General features: G+C 46.6%; 1 protein-coding gene across 1 annotated transcript in view; it reads right to left on the bottom strand.

Annotated features, from left to right (window-relative positions):
* Positions 1–3,380: 3,380 nt before the first annotated feature.
* UNC45B (unc-45 myosin chaperone B) overlaps positions 3,381–22,585 on the bottom strand; it is a 39,491-nt gene continuing 20,286 nt past the window's right edge. Inside the window, exons 11-20 of the mRNA XM_028836202.2 lie at positions 21,198–21,292; positions 20,873–21,014; positions 19,667–19,807; positions 17,070–17,197; positions 15,307–15,373; positions 13,887–14,000; positions 13,406–13,521; positions 10,191–10,308; positions 7,259–7,414; positions 3,381–4,042 (exon numbers count right to left, since the gene is read on the bottom strand). Of these exons, the coding sequence (XP_028692035.2) occupies positions 3,782–4,042; positions 7,259–7,414; positions 10,191–10,308; positions 13,406–13,521; positions 13,887–14,000; positions 15,307–15,373; positions 17,070–17,197; positions 19,667–19,807; positions 20,873–21,014; positions 21,198–21,292 (1,338 nt within the window). The 3' untranslated portion in view covers positions 3,381–3,781. The remainder of the gene's footprint in view (positions 4,043–7,258; positions 7,415–10,190; positions 10,309–13,405; positions 13,522–13,886; positions 14,001–15,306; positions 15,374–17,069; positions 17,198–19,666; positions 19,808–20,872; positions 21,015–21,197; positions 21,293–22,585) is intronic.

Genomic DNA, 22,585 nt, shown 5'->3' with positions numbered 1-22,585 from the left:
TTTCTAAATCACATGATAATTCTATTTTTAGTTTTTTTTTCTTTTTGGGCGGGGGGATCTCCATACTGTTTTCCATGATGGCTGCACCAATTTACGTTTCCACCAACAGTATACAAGTGTTTCCTTTGTTCTACATCCTCACCAACACTTATCTTTTGTTTTTTCATTTGAAAACACTCTGTTTTGAAATAAAGTACAGGATGATTAAAAATATAATAATAAATATTCTGACAAGTGAGAGATTATATCTCATTGTGGTTTTACTTTGCATTTCTCTAATGATTAGTGATGCTGAGTATTTTTTCATTATCTGTTGGCTATTTGCATGTCTTCTTTTGAGAAATGTTTTTATCACTGGAATGCAAGGATCTATAAATGTGACATGCCACATTAACAGAATGAAAGACAAAAACCATATAATCATCTATTAGATGCCAAAAATCATTTGATAAAATTTAATATCCTTCTATGATAAAAACTCTCTCCTATCTTCCATTCCCTAGGCAGAGAGTCAGAGCAACAGAGAGAGAGAAAGAGAGAGAGAGAAAGATGACAAAAAATTTCACCAAATTAGATGTAGAGTCATATATCTCTTTGAGGATAACCCTGAGTGCAAATTTTTAAAAAAGAAATGTAACTCGTCACAATAAAGGTCATTTATGAGAAGCCCACAGCTAACATCACACTCAAAGCCTTTCCTGTAAGATCTGGAATAAGACAAGGATTTCTATTGTTTTAGTCTGTTTGTGTTGCTCAACAAAATACCTGAGCCCAAGTAATTTATAAAGAAACAAGGTTTATGGCCGGGCGCGGTGGCTCAAGCCTGTAATCCCAGCACTTTGGGAGGCTGAGGCGGGCGGCTCACGAGGTCAGGAGATCGAGACCATCCTGGCTAACATGGTGAAACCCCGTCTCTACTAAAAAATGCAAACAAACAAAAAAAAACTAGCCGGGCGAGGTGGTGGGCGCCTGTAGTCCCAGCTGCTTAGGAGGCTGAGGCAGGAGAATGGCGTGAACCCGGGAGGCGGAGCTTGCAGTGAGCTGAGATCCGGCCACTGCACTCCAACTTGGGCGGCAGAGTGAGACTCTGTCTCCAAAAAAAAAAAAAAAAAAATATATATATATATATATGCTTATCAAATGGCAAAGGATTAATATGATACAGACCAAGTTATCTGATAGCAACATACTTCAGTTAAAAGTAATGATAAAAATGATGAAATTTTCCATTATATGTTGGGACACTAAGAAACATACCTCTAAGGTATTCATAGGTTTTCTGTAAGAGAATTGGTTGGAAAAACCTAGAAAGTTGGCAGGTATTGGCAGTTCCTTGCTGGTTTTGAGCAAGCTACCTCAATAAAGAGATAATCTTAGGCTAGCATCGGTCTGTTTGATCTCAGGCTAGCATCGGTCTGTTGGAAAGCATAGATGAAAATAAATAGGAATCTGCAAAGAAGGGTCCTCTTACAAGCAATGGTGACTAAGAGTCTAGGCTGGAAAAGCCAACCACTTATGTAATCTAGGCAGTGGGAAACAAAGGTATTTGTCACAGCTTTTCTTAAAGGCCTCCCACGAAGACCTAGCCAGATAGTAGACCAGTGGCAAAAATCAGATGATGGAATTCAGCTTTCCTCTGGATCTTGTTGGACTATTTATAAAATATTCATGTTAAAGAATGTGGTTGCCCAGACTGGGCAACATAGTGAGACCCTGTCTCTAAAAAAAAAAAAGTTTTTAATTAGCTGGGGGTGGTGGTGTGTGCCTGTAGTCCCAGTTATTCTGGAGACTGAGGTAGAAAGATCACTTGAGCCGTGGAGACCAAGGTTGCAGTGAGCCATGACTGCACCACTGCCCTTGAGCCTAGGTTACAGAGCAAGGCCCTGTTAAAAAAAAAAAAAAAAAAAAAAAAATCCCTGCAATCCAAACAAGATGAGCTTTATCTAACTAGCCCTGAATGCCACTGGCAGATGTAACCTCATGAGAGTCAAAATGAGTAAGAGTATGGCCCTATCTCTGAAAGAGTTTTGTTTAAAGGAGCTAAATACACCCACTCAAGCCCACATATGAAGAAAGAAGGAAAGAATTTGACAGGGGTCAAATCATGCCATTTATTGATGATGAATGTTGTATATATCTTCAGAAGGGCCACACCTTTTTGAATGTTGTCATTCTCTATCATAAGGATATGATGAGTATAGTTTCCTGCTGTGAAACAAGCCCATGCAAGAGTTAGTAAAATGTAGGCTATATGTAAAGATCTGAGAAACTAAGGTTTTAGTTCTCTAGAGGTATAACGGGTATTATGTTGGATTTGGCCCATACCGCAACAGTGCAACTTTCTGATAGTTTGTCTCTTTTCCAGGCATATGTACACTTACACTTACTACACAACAGAACGTTGTAAATTGTTTTCACCAAGGACCATAAATCTAAATGTCCCACCCTTTACCCAATGCTGAGATCAGAACTGTTGACCCTTCAATAAATGTAGGTAGAATTGGGACATACCTGAGTGACAGTACTAGATCTTAGCTATCTCAACCATGCTAAAAAGGCAGTATTAAAAGAGAGGTTCTGATCTACGGCATAGTACTTGTGTCATTCTTTTGTGGCCAAGCCTGACATACAGAACATGTTCTTTGATCTGCCCAGGGTACATTCTCTTGTGGTGGCACACCTCTTCCATTAATACCCCTAATCAGTCCATGTCAATTGGACAGGGATGAAGCTCCTTCTTAACTTTGACTTGTATATATGACCCAGGCCTGGCCAATTAGCATTCCACCTCTGAATATGATTGGTTCATAGATGGAAATGTGACCTGAGACATAGACATATCAGAGTCATTCCTGGGAACTTGGCTGAGTTATTGAGAATGCTCTTCTCTCTTCTCTTCCATAATGAACTATAATAGCTATGTAAGCCTGGGGCTGCTGGGGACTCTCTTTCCTATCACAGGGAGAGAGCCCGCCAGGGAATGAGATCAACCTATAATAAATAAAAGACAAGATATGGGGAGAGAAAATGAGAGAGAGAAAAAGACACATCCATGGTGATGACATTTGAAACTCTGGATCTAACAATGTCAGACCTTCCCTGGATGGCCAAGATACATGAGCCAATGAATTATTTATTTTTTGTTTGAAGATGATCTTATTTGTATTCATCACGTCCGTCTTGCTTGGAAGACTTTCCCAAGCAAATTGCAGAAGTCATGTCTCACTGTTGAACATAAACTCTATTTCCATCACAGTGAAGTGATGGGAATGGGCATAGGGCTGGGACAGAGCACTGAAGGTGAAACACATCGTTCTGAACAGACTGATTCAAATAGTGTGGGAGAGAGGTCATGAAAACAGCACAGATCAGCATCCAAATACAACACCATTAACCTTTATATGCACACACTCGTTAGTTCCTACCTTACCACAAAATCCATTTTCCAAAATATAAAGAACTTCAGCCTATTATCCTGGCCTTCAAAATGGGTACAAAAAGAATGATCCAACCTATGTTCTAATCATGGATGAAAATTATTCTTGGAATTTCTGAAACTTGACAGATGTAAGGAGATAGGAAGCAAGAGAGAGAATGAAACATCCAAACTCTGTCAGGACAAAGGAGAAGATTCACAACTCAGGGAACGGTCAAGTCTTTCCTTTATATTGAGACTTCCTTGTCACTGCTATGATCCCTAGATGACCTGACACTCCAGGAGAACCCAACCCAGGACTCTGCACAGTACAGGACCACTCCCAGCATCCCTGAGGGTCCCTGTCTAAGACACTGGTTTAATGAAGCCATAATCCATGCACTTGATGAGACATTCTCGGGCTGTCTGAACCACTTCTGCCTTCTTCTCATCTGGCTCCTGTTTGCCCACCACAGTCAGGATCTCCAGCAGCTCACTCTCCACCAGCTTTTTGGCCAGCTCAGCATCGGCTGCCAGTAGGTTGTAGGCGATGACCAGGCCCCGGTGTTGGACAGACAGCTGGTCGTGCAGGCAAAGCCGCTGGAGGATCTCCAACCACTGGGTTGTCTGGAGGCAGGAAAAAAGGTAAGGAGGGTGCTAAGTTTGAGAGTGTCCCCAGAGTTCATGTGTTGGAAATGTGGGTCCCTGGTGTGGCAATGTTGGGAGGTGGGGCCTTTAAGAGGTGATTAGGTCATTAAGAGGAATTAATGCTGCGTCACAGGAATGTGTCAATTCTTGCAGCAGTGAGTTCTCGCTCTCAAGAGACTAGATTAGTAACCATGATAGCCAGTCATGGCCCCAGTTGCCACCTCTTGTGTTTTATCCTTTTCACACACACACATTTCCCCTTCTGCTTCTAAATCATGCTATGACACAGCATAAGACCTTCACCAAAAGCAAATCAGATGATGCTGTCTGATCTTGGACTTCCTAGCCTTCTGAGCTGTGAGCCAAAATAAACCTCTTTTCTTTTACCTAGTCTCAGGTATTCTGTTATAGCAACAGAAAATGAACTAAAACAAAATAATTAAAGGAATCAGCATAACTTAGCTATGGTCACGCATCTGGAAATAGTAGAGGATTCATATTCCAAATCCATTTATTTCTTAAGCAGCTTAAGAAGCAAAGGGCCAGACCCACTGCAAACCTGAGAAGAACAGGGATGCAGAGTGTTCAAAAGGAGGATTCTCACCCTGGGCACATGGGCAATGCCTGCTTCTGCCAAACCAGGTGCCCTTTGAGACATCAGCTCTAGACATTCAGACATGCTCTCCCCCAGCCCTGTCTTTAACTGGAATCAACACAAGAGTCAAATGTATCCTCACTTCCATTCTTCTCCATTCCCAGCTATGAAGCAACCCAACTACTATTCTTGGGAAGGTAGGACTCTAGACCCTTCTGATCATCCCAGGAGACAGAGATAATGCTGAGAATAGAACCAGGAGGCTTTACTCCTGTATCATTCAACAGATATACTTGGGGCAGCAGAGTAGAATGGTCATCAGCATGGGGATTTGGAATCAGAGAGGCAAGTGTTCAGGTCCCAGCTCAGCCACTTACCAACTACATGGCCTCAGCTAAGTTATTTAACCTCTGTAAGCCTCAGGGTCATCTTCTACACCTACCTCTAACATTGTGGTGATTTAATGAGATAATACATGGAAAGAGCTTAGCATGGGGGCTGGAGCACAGTAAGTGCTCAACAAGTAGAAGTGGATACAGGGCAAGTAGGTGATGATTTAAGACACCAACCCAGGCCGGGTGCGGTGGCTTATGCCTGTAATCCCAGCACTTTGGGAGGCTAAGGCAGGTGGAGCATGAGGTCATGAATTCAAGACCAGCCTGGCCAACATGGGGAAACCCCCTCTCTACTAAAAATACAAAAATTTGCCAGGCGTGGTGGCACACGCCTGTAATCCCAGCTACTAGGAAAGCTGAGGCAGGAGAATCGCTTGAACCCAGGAGGTGGAAGTTGCAGTGAGCCAAGATTGTACCACTGCACTCCAACCTCGGCAAAAGAGCAAGACTCCGTCTCAAACAATAAATAAATAAAAATAAAAATAAATTTAAAAAAAAAACACCAATGCAAAGGTTTTCCCTTGAGCTTCTTTGCACCTGTTACCCTCACCTGGCATTTGTCAGCAGGGCTCGCTTTCCACAAGCACATGGGGAGACAGATGCAGGGGGAAGAAAAGGCAAATTCTTGGCTTTTGAGCATCTAACCCAACTTTTGTAACCTCTGCACTGAATGTCCTTCCAAGGAAAGAACATGAAAACTCAGCTAGTTGTGGCATGGTTCTAGGCTGGAAAGTTTCTATGCTGAGGTGTAACTGATAATGGGTCCCGGGCCCATCAGTCCCTGGGATGAGTCACCGAGGGTCAAAGGAAGCAGTGATAGAAACTCAACAAGGATAGGATTCCAGGGCAGGAAGCATAGCCCAGGGCATAGCCCAGATGACATGAGACTGTAGAGATGTCCAGCATCCAACATGGCCATGGGGTGGCACAAAAGATGAGTCTGAGCAGCTTCACAGAGTCCCCAGGAAGCCCCGTGTCAGAACAAAAATGCAGCCAAGATTTCTGAGCACCGCAAGGAAGAACGAAGAAGTGGACAGGAGTGGGTTGGCAATCCTGAAGGGTTCCAATCCCTTCCCAACTAACAGGCTGTGTGGCCTTGGTCTAGTTGCTTTTCTGCACTTCAGTTTCCTCATTTGTTAAATAGGGATGATGATAATAATAATATCCACCTCACAGGGTGGTTTGGATGATTAAATGACTTAATAAATGTAAACACTTAGGGCAACACCTGGCACTCAGTAAGTGCAAGAAGTCACAGAGGGTCCTGTGAGGACTTACAAGAGTTATGTGCCCAGTAACACCAGAAGAGGCTGCTTTAGGGCAGTGGTTTCAAAGTGTGGTCCCCAAGCTGTTAGCATCCCACCCCCAATCTACTAAATCAGAACATGTGGGGAAACTGTTTTAACAAGTTGCCTAGGTGATTCTTAAACACATTACAGTTTTGAGAAGCTTGCCTTAGGGAAAGAGGTTGAAGTCCAAAGACCATGCAGGATGAACTACATTCAACAGATACACCCTTGTCAGATGCCAGGACAACATAACCCCCCTTGGAACTTAGAGAACACACCCGCTGATACATACACACCTTACACTGACTATCTAAAAGAGCCTGCCTTTAAACCAGACATGAACACCTTTGAATTGAGATGTCCACATTTTTCACCATGGGGAGAGATGAGTGCCCACAAACTCTTCAGTGTGGTAAAATAAGGAAAGTTTCATTGTGCACTCCCACGTTTGTGACTATACAGAGATCATTTCCATTACACCTGCTGCAATGGAAACAGTCTCATAGGAGCTGGTCATTGTGTCCACTTAAGAGAATCTGCAGCTTTTTTGCCAAACCGTAAGTTCCTTATGGCATCCCAACCACAACCGTGCTTCTCGTGGGAAGCTCTGGAGCTCCACGGCAGTGATTAGCATTGCTGTTGTTCTTAAGCAATGAGGTACATGCACCTCTAAAGGCAATGGGTGAAACTCCAGTGGGAGGGGTTGAGCTAGCACACTTGGGAAGACCAAATAATGAATGTAAGGCACTGAAGGGAATAGACACTCCTTTCCTTAGGCAGTAAGAACAGATGCCTGGCGGCTGTGAGAGGTTTCTTTAGGAGCTGGTCTCCCCAGAGGATCATCCAGTGTGGTCTGTGAGTGGGGAGATTCCCTGGAGCCCATCCAACCCTTCCTATCCCCAGGGCCAGCTCTTACCACTTGAGTCATCTTGAGGCACAGTTTCTTGTGTGCTGCTGTCAGCATGGCCAGAGCCCCTGCAGCCGCATTCTGCACCTTATCATCATCCTCCCCGCAGAGCAGCACCACCAGCTTCAGCCGGTCGTTCCCATCAGCCAAGAACCTTTCCTGTACCTGTGGGAGGCAGGAACATGGCTCAGAGAAAACTGTCCCCAATCTGCCCAGCCTGAAGAGGGTAAGATACATCTGAAGTTCTCCAACCCAAGATCCCTTAGCGTTTCCCTCTGAGCAGCTCACTCATGCTACCTCCCCCAAGAAGCCTTCCCCGATTGGTTGAATGAAGGGGCTACAAATTCTTCCAAATAAAGAAAACAAAGAATTCCCCATCTAGTGTGCTTCACCACCTCTGTTTGCATTCAGCCTCCACAGCAGGGGAAGGAGGCAGGCACAGACTCCTGCAGGGTAGATGATGCCTGAGGAACTGTATTTCCCATCGCTTTGGGGAAGCTTGGAAGGTTTCTCCCACAGTGGATGGGCCTTCAGGGTCTTCCATAAAAAGATTTTGCAGGGACTGGGGCAGAAGCAGGGAACAATTAGGTGGTTTGCTCGGTATTAGAAAGCTACAGTGCCGTCTCCACCAGGTGAGAGATGAGGCTTCCCAAGGATCTGAAAACCAGGAGAAGAGCTTCCAGGGGACCAGTACCCTGACATGTCTCAGAGAGGTATTAACCCCTCACAGCATCTCATCCTCAACCCTCTGCACTACTGTAAAATCTAGGTGGTCAAGTCTCAGAGCATTCTACTGGGCCAGGTTTCTTAGAAGTGGAACTCCAAAAGGGGACCAAGATCACAGCTTCCCAGGTGTGACCCTCTATCTTCGTCTCCCTGAAACTGGAGTAGTGGTCATCGGAGGTGAGAGCATGGCAGAGGTCACCATATATCAGACGGGTCAGCATGGCCCCTTCTCATGGGATACAGTTGTTTCTGGGAAGCAGCTGCCCTTACATGGACTACATTCCCCCATTTCTCACATCTCGATGTGGTGGTGGCCTAGTTCTCATAGATGGAACATGAGCGGAAGTGATGTGTGTCACTTTTAGGCACCTCTCCCTCGGTCTGTCTCCCCATTCACCATCAGAGTGGAATCCACTCCCAGTGTGGCAGAGGAGAAGGCAGTTCTTGATGATCAAAGAAGCCTGGATCCCTGAGTCAGCTTGAAAGTGAGCCACCCGGCTGGGCGCAGTGGCTCACGCCTGTAATCCCAGCACTTTGGGAGGCCAAGGCGGGCAGATCATGAGGTCAGGAGATCAAGACCATCCTGGCTAACACGGTGAAACCCTGTATCTACTAAAAATACAAAAAATTAGCCAGGGGTGGTGACACGCGCTGTAGTCCCAGTTACTCGGGAGGCTGAGGCAGGACAATCGCTTGAGCCCAGGAGGCGGAGGTTGCTGTAATTCGAGACCACACCACTACACTCCAGCCTGGGTGACAGAGCCAGACTCCATCTCAGAAAAAAAAAAAAGTGAGCCATCAAATCCAAATCCAAATACGACTTTGACATGGTGAGCAAGAAATGAACTTCTATCCTATTGGGACCACTGAACATTTTGACTTGAGTTGTTGTAGCAGCCGGTACTCCCATAGGAAAGGTTGCCTCCCTCCTCCCATTACCTCCCTCAACCTCTCAGCCTCTCAACCCCATCTCCCTGGACACACTCTCTGTCTCCCCCATGGCTTCCAGGCCCCCAGCCTAGCCTTAGGCCAGCTCCCTGGTAGACCCTGGTAGCTTCATTCCCCCTGACTTTAATATGCTTTTTTTTTTTTTTTTTTTTGAGATGAAGCCTTGCTTTGTCACCCAGGCTGGAGTGCAGTGGCATGATCTCGGCTCACTGTAACCTCTGCCTCCCAAGTTCAAGCAATTCTCATGTCTCAGCCTCCAGAGTATCTGGGACTACAAGCACCCACCACCATGCCTGGCTAACGTTTGTACTTTTAGTAAAGACAGAGTTTCACCATATTGGCCAGGCTGGTCTCGAATTCCTGACTTCAAGTGACCCACCCACCTCGGCCTCCCAAAGTGTTGGGATTACAGGTATGAGCCACTGCACTCGGCCTTTAATAGGCTTTAATGGGTTAGGTTTTCCCCCTAAAACAGTGAGAAGATCTAAGGTTCAGGTGTTGGGGGTAAACAGACTGGGTCTCTCGCTAGTCCCTACATGGGGGCCCAGGAGGGTCATTCAGCTTGGCCCTCATGTTAATGAAGGGCCTCAAATTTAGACCCTGCTGTTATATCTGATAAGATTATACCTACAGGCACAGCAGTACTCTGACAGGATGGGAAGAAGAAGACATTCACCAGATGGGTATCATTTGTCCCATGACTGGACCATGAGGCCTATAGCATGTTCTGAATTCATTTTATTTTTATAAACCCTATAATTATTCTGTGATGAGTACAGTTATATTGCATTGCAATTTCTATGGGAACAGTGGTAGTTCATTAAATGCTGACATTTAAGACATCCCGAAATGGTTGATAACTGTATTTGGCATTTCTTCATTTTTTTATGTATGTGGAGTTTCAATAAATGCAAGCGGTCTAGCCTTCCTTGACCTCTGAGAGGCCCTGGTCTCATATCCTGCTTTGTTTTAAGTTTATTTAGGCCTAAGTAACTTAGGGAAATGGTGTCTTCCACCTCATCTAGCCCAGGGTTTGGATTCAAAGCCCTAGCTTTGTATTTTTTCTTTTATGCATATCTGTCTCTCAGGGCCCCTACAGGGAGGGGGACTGTTATCTAGGAAAGATTTAGGGATTCCTGGATTTTCTGCCCAAAGCGTTACCTTAATGCCATCATAACAGCCCCCGATCTCACCCCAGGGTCTGACCCTGGCCTGTCTCTCCGTGCCTTGATCATGCCCAGGTCTCCGTCCTGAGCCCCTGCCTCACCTCCTTGTGGAGCACCATGTTGCACATGCACTCGGTGGCTGCCTGCCGCAGCTGATCATGATTCTCAAACATGTAGTTCTCGATGTCCGGCAAGGCCCTCTCCTTAAAGATCTTCTGCCTAGGGTAGGAGGGTGGAGGAAGACAAACCCTTGAGTCTCCTGCAGTGATCATGGGGGTTTTCTGGCCATCTAGGGGCCATTCTTCCATTCTGGTGCTATCCTTCCCACATCCTCAGCCAGCATGGTTTATGTGGCATCAAACAGCCCCCAGCTCTAGGAGGGGCACCATGGGCCTAAACTAAATGATATAGCATGGCGTCCTGGCCACAGCAGTGGGTTCTGGATGTCACCCAACTGGAAAGCCTCTGTATTATTGCAGTAAAGAAATTCTCTCTCTCTCTCTCTCTCTCTCTCATCCTGGATGTAGATCCAAGAAGATGTAAGGGCCAGAGCTGCCCTCACAACCATGAGAGAGCAGAAAAGCCCATTGAGAATTAAAACAATACAGAAAGGAGAGGAGAGACAGAGAGAACAGGAACCTAAGACAGCTTTGTAAGCCCTGCATCAAGCCACACCTGAATCTTGCTACCCCAGACTTCTTATCTACATGAGCCAATAAATTTCCTTTATGCTTAGGCCTATTATAGTTGAGTTTTCTGCTACTGGCAACCAAAAGAATCCCAACCCAGTACATGCTGACATACTCCTGCTTCCACAGAGGAATACGTTTCATCCCACTATCCACCTGGATATCTTTTTTTTTTTTTTTAATACTTTAAATTCTAGGGTACATGTGCACAACGTGCAGGTTTGTTACATAGGTATACATGTGCCATGTTGGTTTGCTGCACCCATCAACTCATCATTTACATTAGGGTATTTCTCCTAATGCTATCCCTCCCCCAGCTCCCCACCCCACAACAGGCCCCAGTGTGTGATGTTCCCTTCCCTGTGTCCATGTGTTCAACTCCCACCTATCAGTGAGAACATGCAGTGTTTGGTTTTCTGTCCTTATGATAGTTTGCTCAGAATGATGGTTTCCAGCTTCATCTATGTCCCTGCAAAGGACATGAACTCATCCTTTTTTATGGCTGCATAGTATTCCACAGTGTATATGTGCCACATTTTCTTAATCCAGTCTATCATTGATGGACATTTGGGTTGGTTCCAAGTCTTTGCTATTGTGAATGGTGCTGCAATAAACATACGTGTGCATGTGTCTTTTTTTTTTTTTTTTTTTTTTTTTTGAGACGGAGTCTCATTCTGTTGCCCAGGCTGGAGTGCAGTGGTGCAATCTTGGCTCACTGCAAGCTCTGCCTCCTGGGTTCACGCCATTCTCCTGCCTCAGCCTCCTGAGTAGCTGGAACTACAGGCACCAACCACCACGCCCAGCTAATTTTTTTGTATTTTTAGTAGAGACAGGGTTTCACCATGTTAGCCAGGGTGGTCTCGATCTCCTGACTTCGTGATCCACCTGCCTTGGCCTCCCGAAGTGCTGGGATTACAGGTGTGAGCCACCACTCCCAGCCATGCATGTGTCTTTATAGTAGCATGATTTATAATCCTTCGGGTATATATCCGGTAATGGGATTGCTGGGTCAAATGGTATTTCTAGTTCTGGATCCTTGAGAGCCAAATCATTAGTGCACTCCCATTCACAATTGCTACAAAGAGAATAAAATACCTAGGAATCCAACTTACAAGGGATGTGAAGGACCTCTTCAAGGAGAACTACAAACCACCGCTCAACAAAATAAAAGAGGACACAAACAAATGGAAGAACACTCCATGCTCATGGCTAGGAAGAATCAATATCGTGAAAATGGCCATACTGTCCAAGATAATTTATAGACTCAGTGCCATCCCCAATTCTTCAGAGAATTGGAAGAAACTACTCTAAAGTTCATATGGAACCAAAAAAGAGCAGGCATAGCCAAGACAATCCTAAGCAAAAAGAACAAAGCTGGAGACATCACCCTATCAGACTTCAAACTATACTACAAGTCTACAGTAACCAAAACAGCATGATACTGGTACTGAAACAGATACACAGACCAATGAAACAGAACAGAGGCCTCAGAAACAACACCACACATCTGTAACGTTTGACAAACCTGACAAAAACAAGAAATGAGGAAAGGATTCCCTATTTAATAAATAGTGCTGGCAAAACTGGCTAGCCATATGTAGAAAGCTGAAACTGGATCCCTTCCTTACACCTTATACAAAAATTAACTCAAGATGGATTAAAGACTTAAATGTAAGACCTAAAACCATAAAAACCCTAGAAGAAAACCTAGGCAATACCATTCAGGAAATAGGCATGGGCAAAGACTTCATGACTAAAACACCAAAAGCAATGGCAACAAAAGCCAAAATAGACAAATGAGATCTAATTAAACCAAAGAGCTTCTGCACAGCAAAAGAAACTATCATCAGAGTGAACAGGCAACCTACAGAATGGGAGAAAAATTTTGCAATCTACCCATCTGACAAACGGCTAAGATCCAGAATCTACAAAGAACTTAAACAAATTTACAAGATAAAAACAACCCCATCAAAAAGTGGGTAAAGGATATGAACAGACACTTCTCAAAAGAAGACATTTATGCAGCCAACAGACACGTGAAAAAATGCTCATCTTCACTGGTTATCAGAGAAATGCAAATCAAAACCACAATGAGATACCATCTCACGCCAGTTAGAAGGGTGATCATTACTACTTTAGAAAGAAGTGCTGGCTGGGTGCAGTGGCTCACACCTGTAATCCCACACTTTGGGAGACCAAGGCGGGCAGATCACCTGAGGTCACGAGTTTGAGACCAGTTTGGCCAACATGGGGAAACCCTGTCTCTACTAAAAATACAAAAATTAGCTGGGTATGGTGGCACACTCCTGTAGTCCTAGCTACCCGAGAGGCTGAGGCAGAAAAATAGTTTGAGCCCTGGAGGTGGAGGGTGCGGTGAGCTGAGATGGCACCACTGCACTCCAGCCTGGGCAACAGAGTGAGACTCAGACAAAAAAAGAAAAAAAAGCCTTACAGCATCTTTTGGCTTTGGTATATTCACTGTGTGGTTTACTAAGTGCTAACTCAAATCCCACACCTTGCCTTTGATGTTGTCTTCTGAGAAGAGCATTCTCAGCACATTATGTGAAATTTCAAACAAACACTTTTTGAGCCACCCTCTCCACCCCTGCCACACTCACCACACTCACCGGAGTTTGTCACTCCGCCCAGACAGGTTGGTGAGGCCTAGGAGAGCCTCATAGTTCTGAAGCCCATCCCTCTGTGTGTCCAAGAGGCTTACGAGGGGCCGCACCACCTCATACACCTGTTGGGGAGGGGTCAAGGGTTTGGTCAGGTGAGGACTTTGTTCCCTGAGTGCCTTACATTTATAGGTGCCCAGCTGCAAAGTTTCCAAAACACTTTCTCGTACATTGTCTGATTTAATCCTCGCAATGATCCTGACAGGCAGGATTATTTTCTTTATAGACAGGATAACGGAATTTTGGAAAGGGCAATCCTGTTTGTCAGGGGTAGAACCAGGCCTGGAATCCAGGTGCCTCCAATGCAGCACCCTTCCTGTGACAGTACCATGCTCCTCTCCCAGGCTGGAGGTATAGTGACGAAGGGAAAGGCCTCTAAGAGCAGAGGAGACCCCTCCCATCGCCCTATCCCATCTACCCAAGCACCTACCCGCTCCCCAGGGAAAGCAATGTCCGGATTGGAGACAGCAGCGATCTTTGCTAGAGCGTGGGCTGCCTTCACCTTGCCCACATCTGTGCCCTCCAAAGCCAGGGGAATCAGGGCCTGTAAGAAAGGGCAAGGTCACTACTTAGTCACAGACATCCAGAGGCTTCCCTCCTATCCTCCTGCTCCAGGTGGTGTCTGTCTGTCCCGGTCCGGGAAAACTCTGCCATATAATCAGCCCTTGCACATCATGGAAAACAATTAAATCCTTAATCACATATTCACTCCCCTTCGTTCCCAGTGCACATCCAGGTCTTTGCCCAACTTCCTCCCACCCACCGAAATGTTCCTTCAGCTTTTGGAAAAATAAATAATTCAATCAACAAATTTTTTACTTTCTGCCCAAGCCAAACCCAATCTTTTTGTTTGTTTGTTTTTGTTTTTTTTTTTGAGACAGAGTTTCACTCTTGCTGCCCAGGCTGGACTGCAATGGTATGATCTCAGCTTGTTGCAACCTCTGCCTCCTGGGTTCAAGCAAGTCTCTTGCCTCAGGTTCCTGAGTAGCTGAGATTACAGGCGCACGCTACCACGCCCAGCTAATTTTTGTATTTTTTTTTTTTTTTTTTTTTTTTTGAGATGGAGTCTCGCTTTGTCGCCCAGGCTGGAGTGCAGTGGCCGGATCTCAGCTCACTGCAAGCTCCGCCTCCCGGGTTTACGCCATTCTCCTGCCTCAGCCTCCCGAGTAGCTGGGACTACAGGCGCCCACCACCTCGCCCGGCTAGTTTTTTGTATTTTTTAGTAGAGACGGGGTTTCACCATATTAGCCAGGATGGTCTCGATCTCCTGACCTCGTGATCCGCCCGTCTCGGCCTCCCAAAGTGCTGGGATTACAGGCTTGAGCCACCGCGCCCGGCCTAATTTTTGTATTTTTAATAGAGATGGAGTTTCAGCCAAACCCAATCTTAACATCAGACATCTATTGAGCACCTACCATGAACCAATACTTTCTATATTTTCTCTAATTCTTGTGACAGTCTGCAAAGTGAAAGTGTGATTTTTCCCCTATTTTACAGATGAAGAAGCTGTGGCTGAGAGATTAAGTATTTTGCCTGAGGTTATGCAGACAAAAAGGGGCAGAGCAAGAACTCAACTACAAGTCTTCTACATCAAAGTCCAGGGTCTCTATCTTTGCACGGTGCTTCCTTCCAATAGCAAGGAGGATAGATGGGATTCCAAAGTACATACCATCATAGCATAAAGTCAAGCAGAAATTGGCTTGGGGCTATGAGCACAGACAGCACAGATAAGTGGTGGCCATATTCCAGGAAGTTGAGTTGGGGCAGAGGGTACATTATTCTTGGGCTGGGCAAAGAGCATGCACAAAGGCACCTTCTAGGATGGCAAGGACCATGTCCTGCCCAGTTACCTTGCCACCACCTTGAGCCACAATGGTGCCTCGGTCCTTTGGGTTGTCACACAGTGCCAGGAATACCCTGTGGGACCGAGAAGAAAGGAAAACATTTAATGCACCGGAACACCTTCCCAGGCAGCAGCAGCAGCAGCAGCAGCAGCAGCAGCAGCAGCAGCAGCAGCAGGCCAGTTAGTCGGAGCCAGTGAAATCCTGGGATGAAGAGGGAGACCATGGAAAGTGCCACTTGTGTGCCTGTGCCCCAGAATTAGCCACCTTGGGAAGATGACCTCATGGAAATAATTGTCTGGGAAGGAATTAAGGCCAAGTGAGGTTGCAAAGAGCGCCCTCGCTATCCCTATTTAGGGACACAATCACCCAGGAGAAACTTTTCAACATGGATGTGCCCCAGGGCCTCCATGATCTGGCTCTGGCCTCCTCTCTTGTCTCATCTAGCACCAGTCCCTCCTGTGCATTCCCTGCCCCAGACATATTGCAGGAGAACCCCAAATTCACTCATTCTCTCTCCATCCTCGGTGTCATTGCAGATGCTATTCTCTCTGCCTGGAACCTTCCCTCTCCTGCATTTAGGTGGCTCCTTTCCTTCCTTCAGAGCTTGATTGAGTTGTCACATCCCCCAGGAGGCCTTACCAGCTGCCCACCCACTTCCCCTCCAGTCTGGCTGGTTGGGGGACACTGCTTGTGCTCCAGCCAGCCCTTTGTGCCTCCCACATCATGGCACCCATTGTATTGGACTGTAGCTGTGATCTTGCCTGCCTCCCTGGCCAGACTGCACAGAGACTGTGCCTTTAACCTCTGGGAACAAGGTAACAAGAAGGAACAGTGGCCTCCTTTCTCCTGATGCAAACTTCCACCTGTGATCACCTGCCCACCATGTCACTTCTCTTCCTTCCTTTCCTTCTTTCCCTCTTTCTTTCCTTCTTCCTTCCTTTCTTTCTTCTTTCTTTCCCCTCTTTCTTTCTTTTCTTTCTTTCTTTCCTTCTTTCTTTCCTTTCTCTCTCTCTCCTTCCTTCCTTCCCTCCTTTCTACCTCTTTCTTTATTTCTCTTTTTTCTTTCTTTCTCTCTCTCTTTCTTTTTTATTTCTTCTTTCTCCTTCCCTTCTTCTTCTTTTCCCTTCCCTCCTTCCTTTTTTCCTTCCTCCCTTCCTTCCTTCCTCTCTCTCTTTCTTTTCTTCCCTCCCTCCCTCCCTCTCTCTCTCTCTCTCTCTCTTTCTTTCTTTCTTTCTTTCTTTCTTTCTTTCTTTCTTTCTTTCTTTCTTTCTTTCTTTCTTTCTTTCTTTCTGTTTGTCTTTCTTTCTTTCCTCTGTTGTACAGAGACAGGACCTTGCTCTGTTGCCCAGGCTGGAGTGCAGTGGTACCATCATCATTCACTGCAGCCTTGAATTCCTGGGCTCAAGTGATCCTCCTGCCTTAGCCTCCCAAGTAGCTGGGAGTACAGGTGCACACCACCAGGCCAGGCTAATTTTAAAATTTTTTGTACAGATGGGGTCTCAATATGTTTCCCAAGCTAGTCTTGAATTCCTGGACTCAAGCAGGCCTCCCACCTCGGCCTCCCAAAGCCCTGGGATTATAGGCATGAGCCACCACCCCTGGTCCCATGTCACTTTTCAAAGCTGATCCCCTCAGACCTTTCTCCAGGCTTTCCCAATATCTTATCTCATTTAGGCCCCCAGCATTTCTATCTCCCTGCCCAGCATGCTACACTCCAGGCCCCTCAGCCCTCAGCCCTAGTTCCAAGCCTTGGTCCACTGCAGCCCCACCTGGCCAGCAGCTCCTTGGTCTGGTCGGTGAGGATGGCACTATCTGCTTTCACCATGCAAGCCAGAGCAGAGATGACACCCGCCTTCAGAAGCCGCTTCACCCGCATATCTATAAAGTCCTTTTTGTCCTGGGGAGATGAAAAGATGGCAGTGTGAGAGGGTCCTGGGTGCTAGGCCAATCTGAATTGGAACCAAAGATGGTGCATTTCTGAATTCTTGGGGTCGGTTGAATAATGGCCTCCAAAGATGTCCACGGCCTAATCTCTGGAACCTGTGAATGTGGGACCTTACATGGTAAAAGAGATTTTGTAGACACAATTAAGTCAAGGATTTTGAGATGGGGAGGTAAGCCTAGATTTCTCCGTGGGCCCAATATAATCACCAGGATCTTTATCAGAGGGAGGCAGGAAGATCAGAGATAGCACTAGGAGATGTGACAATGGAATGGAAGTGAGGTCGGAGTGGTTCAAGGTCACCAGCCAAAGCATGTAGGTGGCCTCTAGAAGCTGAAAAAGGCAACAAAATGATTCTCCCTTAGAGCCACCCGAAGAAACCAGCTCTGCTAACACCTTGACTTTAGCCAAGTGAGACTCATTTTAGGACTCTTGGCCTCCAGAACGATAAGATTTTTAAAACTGGGCCAGGCGCAGTGGCTCACGTCTGTAATCCCAGCACTTTGGGAGGCTGAGGTGGGTGGATCACTTGAGCCCGGGGGTTCGAGACCAGCCTGGGCAACATGGCGAAACCCCGTCTCTACTAAAAATACAAAAATTAGCTGGGCATGGTGGAACATGTCTGTAACCCCAGTCACTCAGGAGGTTGAAGCAGGAGAATTGCTTGAGCCCAGGAAGTGGAGGTTGCAGTGAGCCAAGATTGCACCACTGCACTCCACCTGGGTAACAGAGGGAGACTCAGTCTCAAAAAAAAAAAAAAAAAAAAAAGTAAAAATTGTGTTGTTTTAGGTCACAGTGCTTGTGGCAATGTGTTCTAGAAACAATAGGAAACTAAGACACTTCTCCAGATTCCCTCTTCCCAAACAACTGCCAAGGGGTATATAGCACGCTCTGCTGTCGTGTGTCACTGTGTCTTTTCTTCCTTGCCTTCCCTAATCCCAAGACAGAGCCTGAGGAGCTGATACCGTAGAAAACCAGTCCCAAAGGTTCTCTCACTCACAGAGGAACGAAATAAAAGAAAGATAATCCAAAAGACTAAATGATGCTTATATTGTTTTTCTTGGAAAAGGCTGGGGTGGGAGGGGAGGTAGAGAGTATAAGCAGGAGAGAAAGGACACAGCGGATGAAGCCACCATAACAATAGATTGGGTTTGCTGGAAACCCAAAGTCAACCCAGGGTTAAAGAGTCCCTACAGACAATCCTCAGAGTGGGGAGTGGTGGGGAAGGGGATGACAACCCTGGGCAAGCCCTGGAAGCCACCTTGGAACTTCACAGCCACAGCACGTGCTCTGCACCCTTGCCTGGATGAAACATCATTCAGCTTTCAAAAATGATTCAGAGGCCGGGTGCAGTGACTCATGCCTGGATTCCCAGCACTTTAGGAGGCCGAGGTGGATGGGACACTTGAGGTCAGGAGTTCAAGACCAGCCTGGCCAACATGGTGAAACCCTGTCTCTACTAAAAATACAAAAATTAGCTGGGAGTCGTGGTGCATGCCTGTAATTCCAGCAACTCAGGAGGCTGAGGCAGGATAATCACTTGAACCTGGGAGGCAGAGGTTGCAGTGAGCCTAGATCTCACTACTGCAATCCAGCCTGGGTGACAGAGCCAGACTCTGCCTCAAAAAATAAATACAATAAAAATGATTCAGAGAATGAGATGGCAATGTGGAAAACATATTTTTCCAAAATCGGGCACAAAATGATAAATATATTCTGATTGTAACTGTGAAAAGAAAAAAGATACATAGAAAAAAAGCCCCTGGTAGGTAACATAGCGTCAAAATGCCAACAGCAGTCATGTGGAGATGACGTAATCATGAGTGGTTATTCCCTTTTCTCCACATTTTAACTTGTTTTGCAGCATGATTATTTTACTTTGATTATTTACAAAATCTAAATGATTTTATTGGCTGGCTATACCTTGCATATATTCATATGCAAATCACACACAAATCATATCTTCATGTGTAGGGAATTGTTGGAGAGGGGTCCAGGGGATCCGTGACTTCTGGGTTAATGCTGAGCATGCCTCTCCACTCATGATTCCTACTTAGCACCCATGTCACAAAACCCAGAAATCTGAGAAAATCAAATTGTTATCTGTTGGAGACATGAAATAAAACTGTCTTTAATCCATAAAATCAACAACACAAATTGCAAAGTGTCCATCATAGCTCCGTTTGTTTTCTCAGATTACAAATTGTTGGATTTTTTTCAAAATAGAAAATAAAAACAAAGAAAAAGCATGAGCACCATCTGGTGGGAAAGTTTACCATTGACATCTTCGGTGTATGTGTATCCTACCCCCAACCACCCAGACACACACCACGCTGCTCCTGACACCACTCCTTTTGCCATTCCGCCTCCTTTGGAGGCCTGGTGGCACAGACCAGATCCCTCCCACGTCGCGCCTGACCCTACCTTGGGGTGCTCCTCGGGCACATGCTGCTTGGAGAACTTGGCGAGCTGGACAAGCTCCGGGATGACCTCCTTGACATCGTAGCTGTTGGTGCAGTTCACCAGGGTGGTGGCCACCGAGTAGAGGATGGTCTTGTCACTGGTCTGGAAGGCACAGGGTCGGGGAGAAGGAAAGCAGAAAGGAAACTTTAGGACAAATCCCTGCTTCCAGGATGCTCCCTCACGTGGCCGGCAGGTTGGTGTGGGAGGAGTGCAGCTGGTAGGGCCCATTCTGAGGAAAGACAGCAGTGCAGGAGAGGCTCTGTCCATAAAGGCGGGCAGCAGTGTCTCCTGTACCCTCCAACAGCAGCTCTGGCAGTATGAATAGGAGCTGTCTCACAAAGATCCTCAGTTTGTGCCTATTCCAAAAGCCCAGTCTAACACTTTCCCATCCAACTGGAGATGGGGCGGGAGCTGAACATTCTCAGGTCCTGGCGAAAATCTCTCCCAAACTTTCTTCCTTTACTGGTAGAAAAGAGCCAGGGAGTTGGCCCGGCAGACAAGGAAAGGAGTCTGGGAGGGTCTCGGAGGGAGGGCAGGTTCCCAGAAAGGCCAGGCACAGCCTCTTTTATTTATTTATTTTCTTGAGGCAAGGTCTCTCTCTCTGTCACCCAGGCTGTAGTGCAGAGGTGCAATTCTGGCTCACTGCAGCCTGGACCTCCCAAGGCTCAAGCAATCCTCCCACCTCAGCCTCCCGAGTAGCTGGGATTACAGGTATGTGCCACCACGCCCAGCTAATTTTTTTATTTTTTGTAGAGATGGGGTTTCACCATGTTGCCTAGGCTGGTCCCGAACTCCCCTGAGCTCAAGCCATCTGCCCGCCTCAGCCTCCCAAAGTGCTGGGATTACAGGCGCATGCTAGGATGCCCCCCTGCTTTTTTTTTTTTTTTTTTTTTTAGCTGCCTCAGGTCCTTCAAGACCTTACCTCCTGAGGACCCCAGGAAAACAAACTGCCCTCCTGTGCATCTTCCCACTCTGGAAGGCATTAGGAGTTGGGAGTCCATTTTACAGTCAGGTAAAATGAGGGCCAGAAAAGGGGAAATAACCGATCAGGTTTACACAGGGGTAAGGAGTAGAGTCAGGAGGAAGACTGGGATCCAATCCCTGTGGGTCTGGACCCAACAGACCTTTCCTGAGGTTTGTGGTCAGGCCAGACTCCTCCACACTTGCCTTGGCCAGCTCAAACATGGCCTGCAGGGCAGGGATGTCCTGGACAAAGTCGTCCTTCACATCGGCGTCCAGCGTGAGGTAGGCCAGGCCCTCCACTGCCCAGCGCCGGGTCCGGGTGTCTATGGACGTATTGCACAGCCACCTGGAAGTGAGGAGGGAGCACACGTGGGAAGGGGCCCAGGGCTCAGGTCAAGAGGGTGAGGCGATTTCAGGGTGGTGAACCGATGATAAGGTCCCTTTCACACTCCACTGGAGCACACCCCAGAGACTCCTGCCCGGAAGGCGCGTGAGGAGGTGGAGGGCCTGGGAAACACACCCCCCTTACTTGCGACACTGTTTGGCCAGCTTTTCTGTCGACCCTTCCGCAAACTGCCTGAGACCGTAGTCTGTGCCGCCTGCGGAGCCAAGCTTACAGAGCCCCTGTGGAGGAGAGGAGACAGCGGACGCATGCAGGATCAGAGACACCAAGGCTTGCGGATGAAGCCCTGCTCCAACTGGTTTCTATGGCCAGAACACTTCGCCCCTCTTTCTTTGCTTGGATCCACCTCTGTGCAGACTGTAAAAGTCAGCTCAGGTATCATCTCTGCTGAGACACTTTCCCTGATGCTCTGGGTTAGAGGCCCATCAAGTTGCAAGTTCTTGCCCTCCATTTTGACCCCCACCATTTTGACCCCACAGATGTATTGTGCCTGCCATTTTGAAAAAAACAGCAAGACCAAGTTAACCACATCTGAAGCTTCCATGAGGAACCTTATTATGGCACAGAAACTGGCAGAGAAATCCTATCTTCTGGATAACAGATTCAGATGTGCAAAATTCTACCCAGAGAAAAATGGACTTTTCTTAGGGGGGCCATTTCATAAGAGAAAATTCACTTTTGTCAGAAGCTAAAATTTGTTTTTAAAAAATTGATGCTGGGTGCAGTGGCTCACGCCTGTAATCCCAGCACTTTGGGAGGTCAAGGCGGGTGGATCACTTAGCCCAGGAGTTTGAGACCAGCCTGGCCAACATGGTGAAACCCATCTCTACTAAAAATACAAAAATTAGCCAGATGTGCTGGTAGACACCTGTAATCCCAGCTACTTGGGAGACTGAGGCAGGAGAATCATTTGAACCCAGGAGGTGGAGGTTGCAGTGAGCCAAGATCATGGGGGTTGCAGTGAGTCAATATCGTGCCACTGGACTCCAGCCTGGGTGACAGAGGGAGACTCTGTCTCAAAAAATAACAACAACAATAATAATAACTTCAGGCCAGGCACAGTGGCTCACGCCTGTAATCCCAGCACTTTGGGAGGCCCAGGGGTTGGATCACCTGAGGTCAGGAGTTCAAGACCAGACTGGCCAACATGGCAAAATCTCGTCTCTACTAAAAATACAAAAATTAGCCGGGTGTGGTGGCACACATCTATAATTCCAACCACTCTGGGCGCTGAGACACGAGAGTCAGTTGAGCCTGGGAGGTGGAGGTTGCAGTGAGCTGAGATTACGCCACTACACTCCAGCCTAGGTGACAGAGTGAGACTTCATCTCAAAAAATAAATAAATAAATAAAATGAAAGTGGAAAAAAATATCTTATAGAAACTGATTAAGGAAACTGGCTTTTCAGAATTTGCTCTGAAAATGCATCGCAAGCTCATCAGTGTTCGTGTTATTCGTAAGCAGGGAGATGAACGTCCTCAGGGTTAAGCAGCAGAGTTCACCATTCTGAATCT

Source organism: Macaca mulatta, chromosome 16, assembly GCF_049350105.2.
Source record: "Macaca mulatta isolate MMU2019108-1 chromosome 16, T2T-MMU8v2.0, whole genome shotgun sequence".
Classification (NCBI taxonomy): domain Eukaryota; kingdom Metazoa; phylum Chordata; class Mammalia; order Primates; family Cercopithecidae; genus Macaca; species Macaca mulatta.
This window is presented reverse-complemented; position numbering and strand designations above follow the sequence as displayed.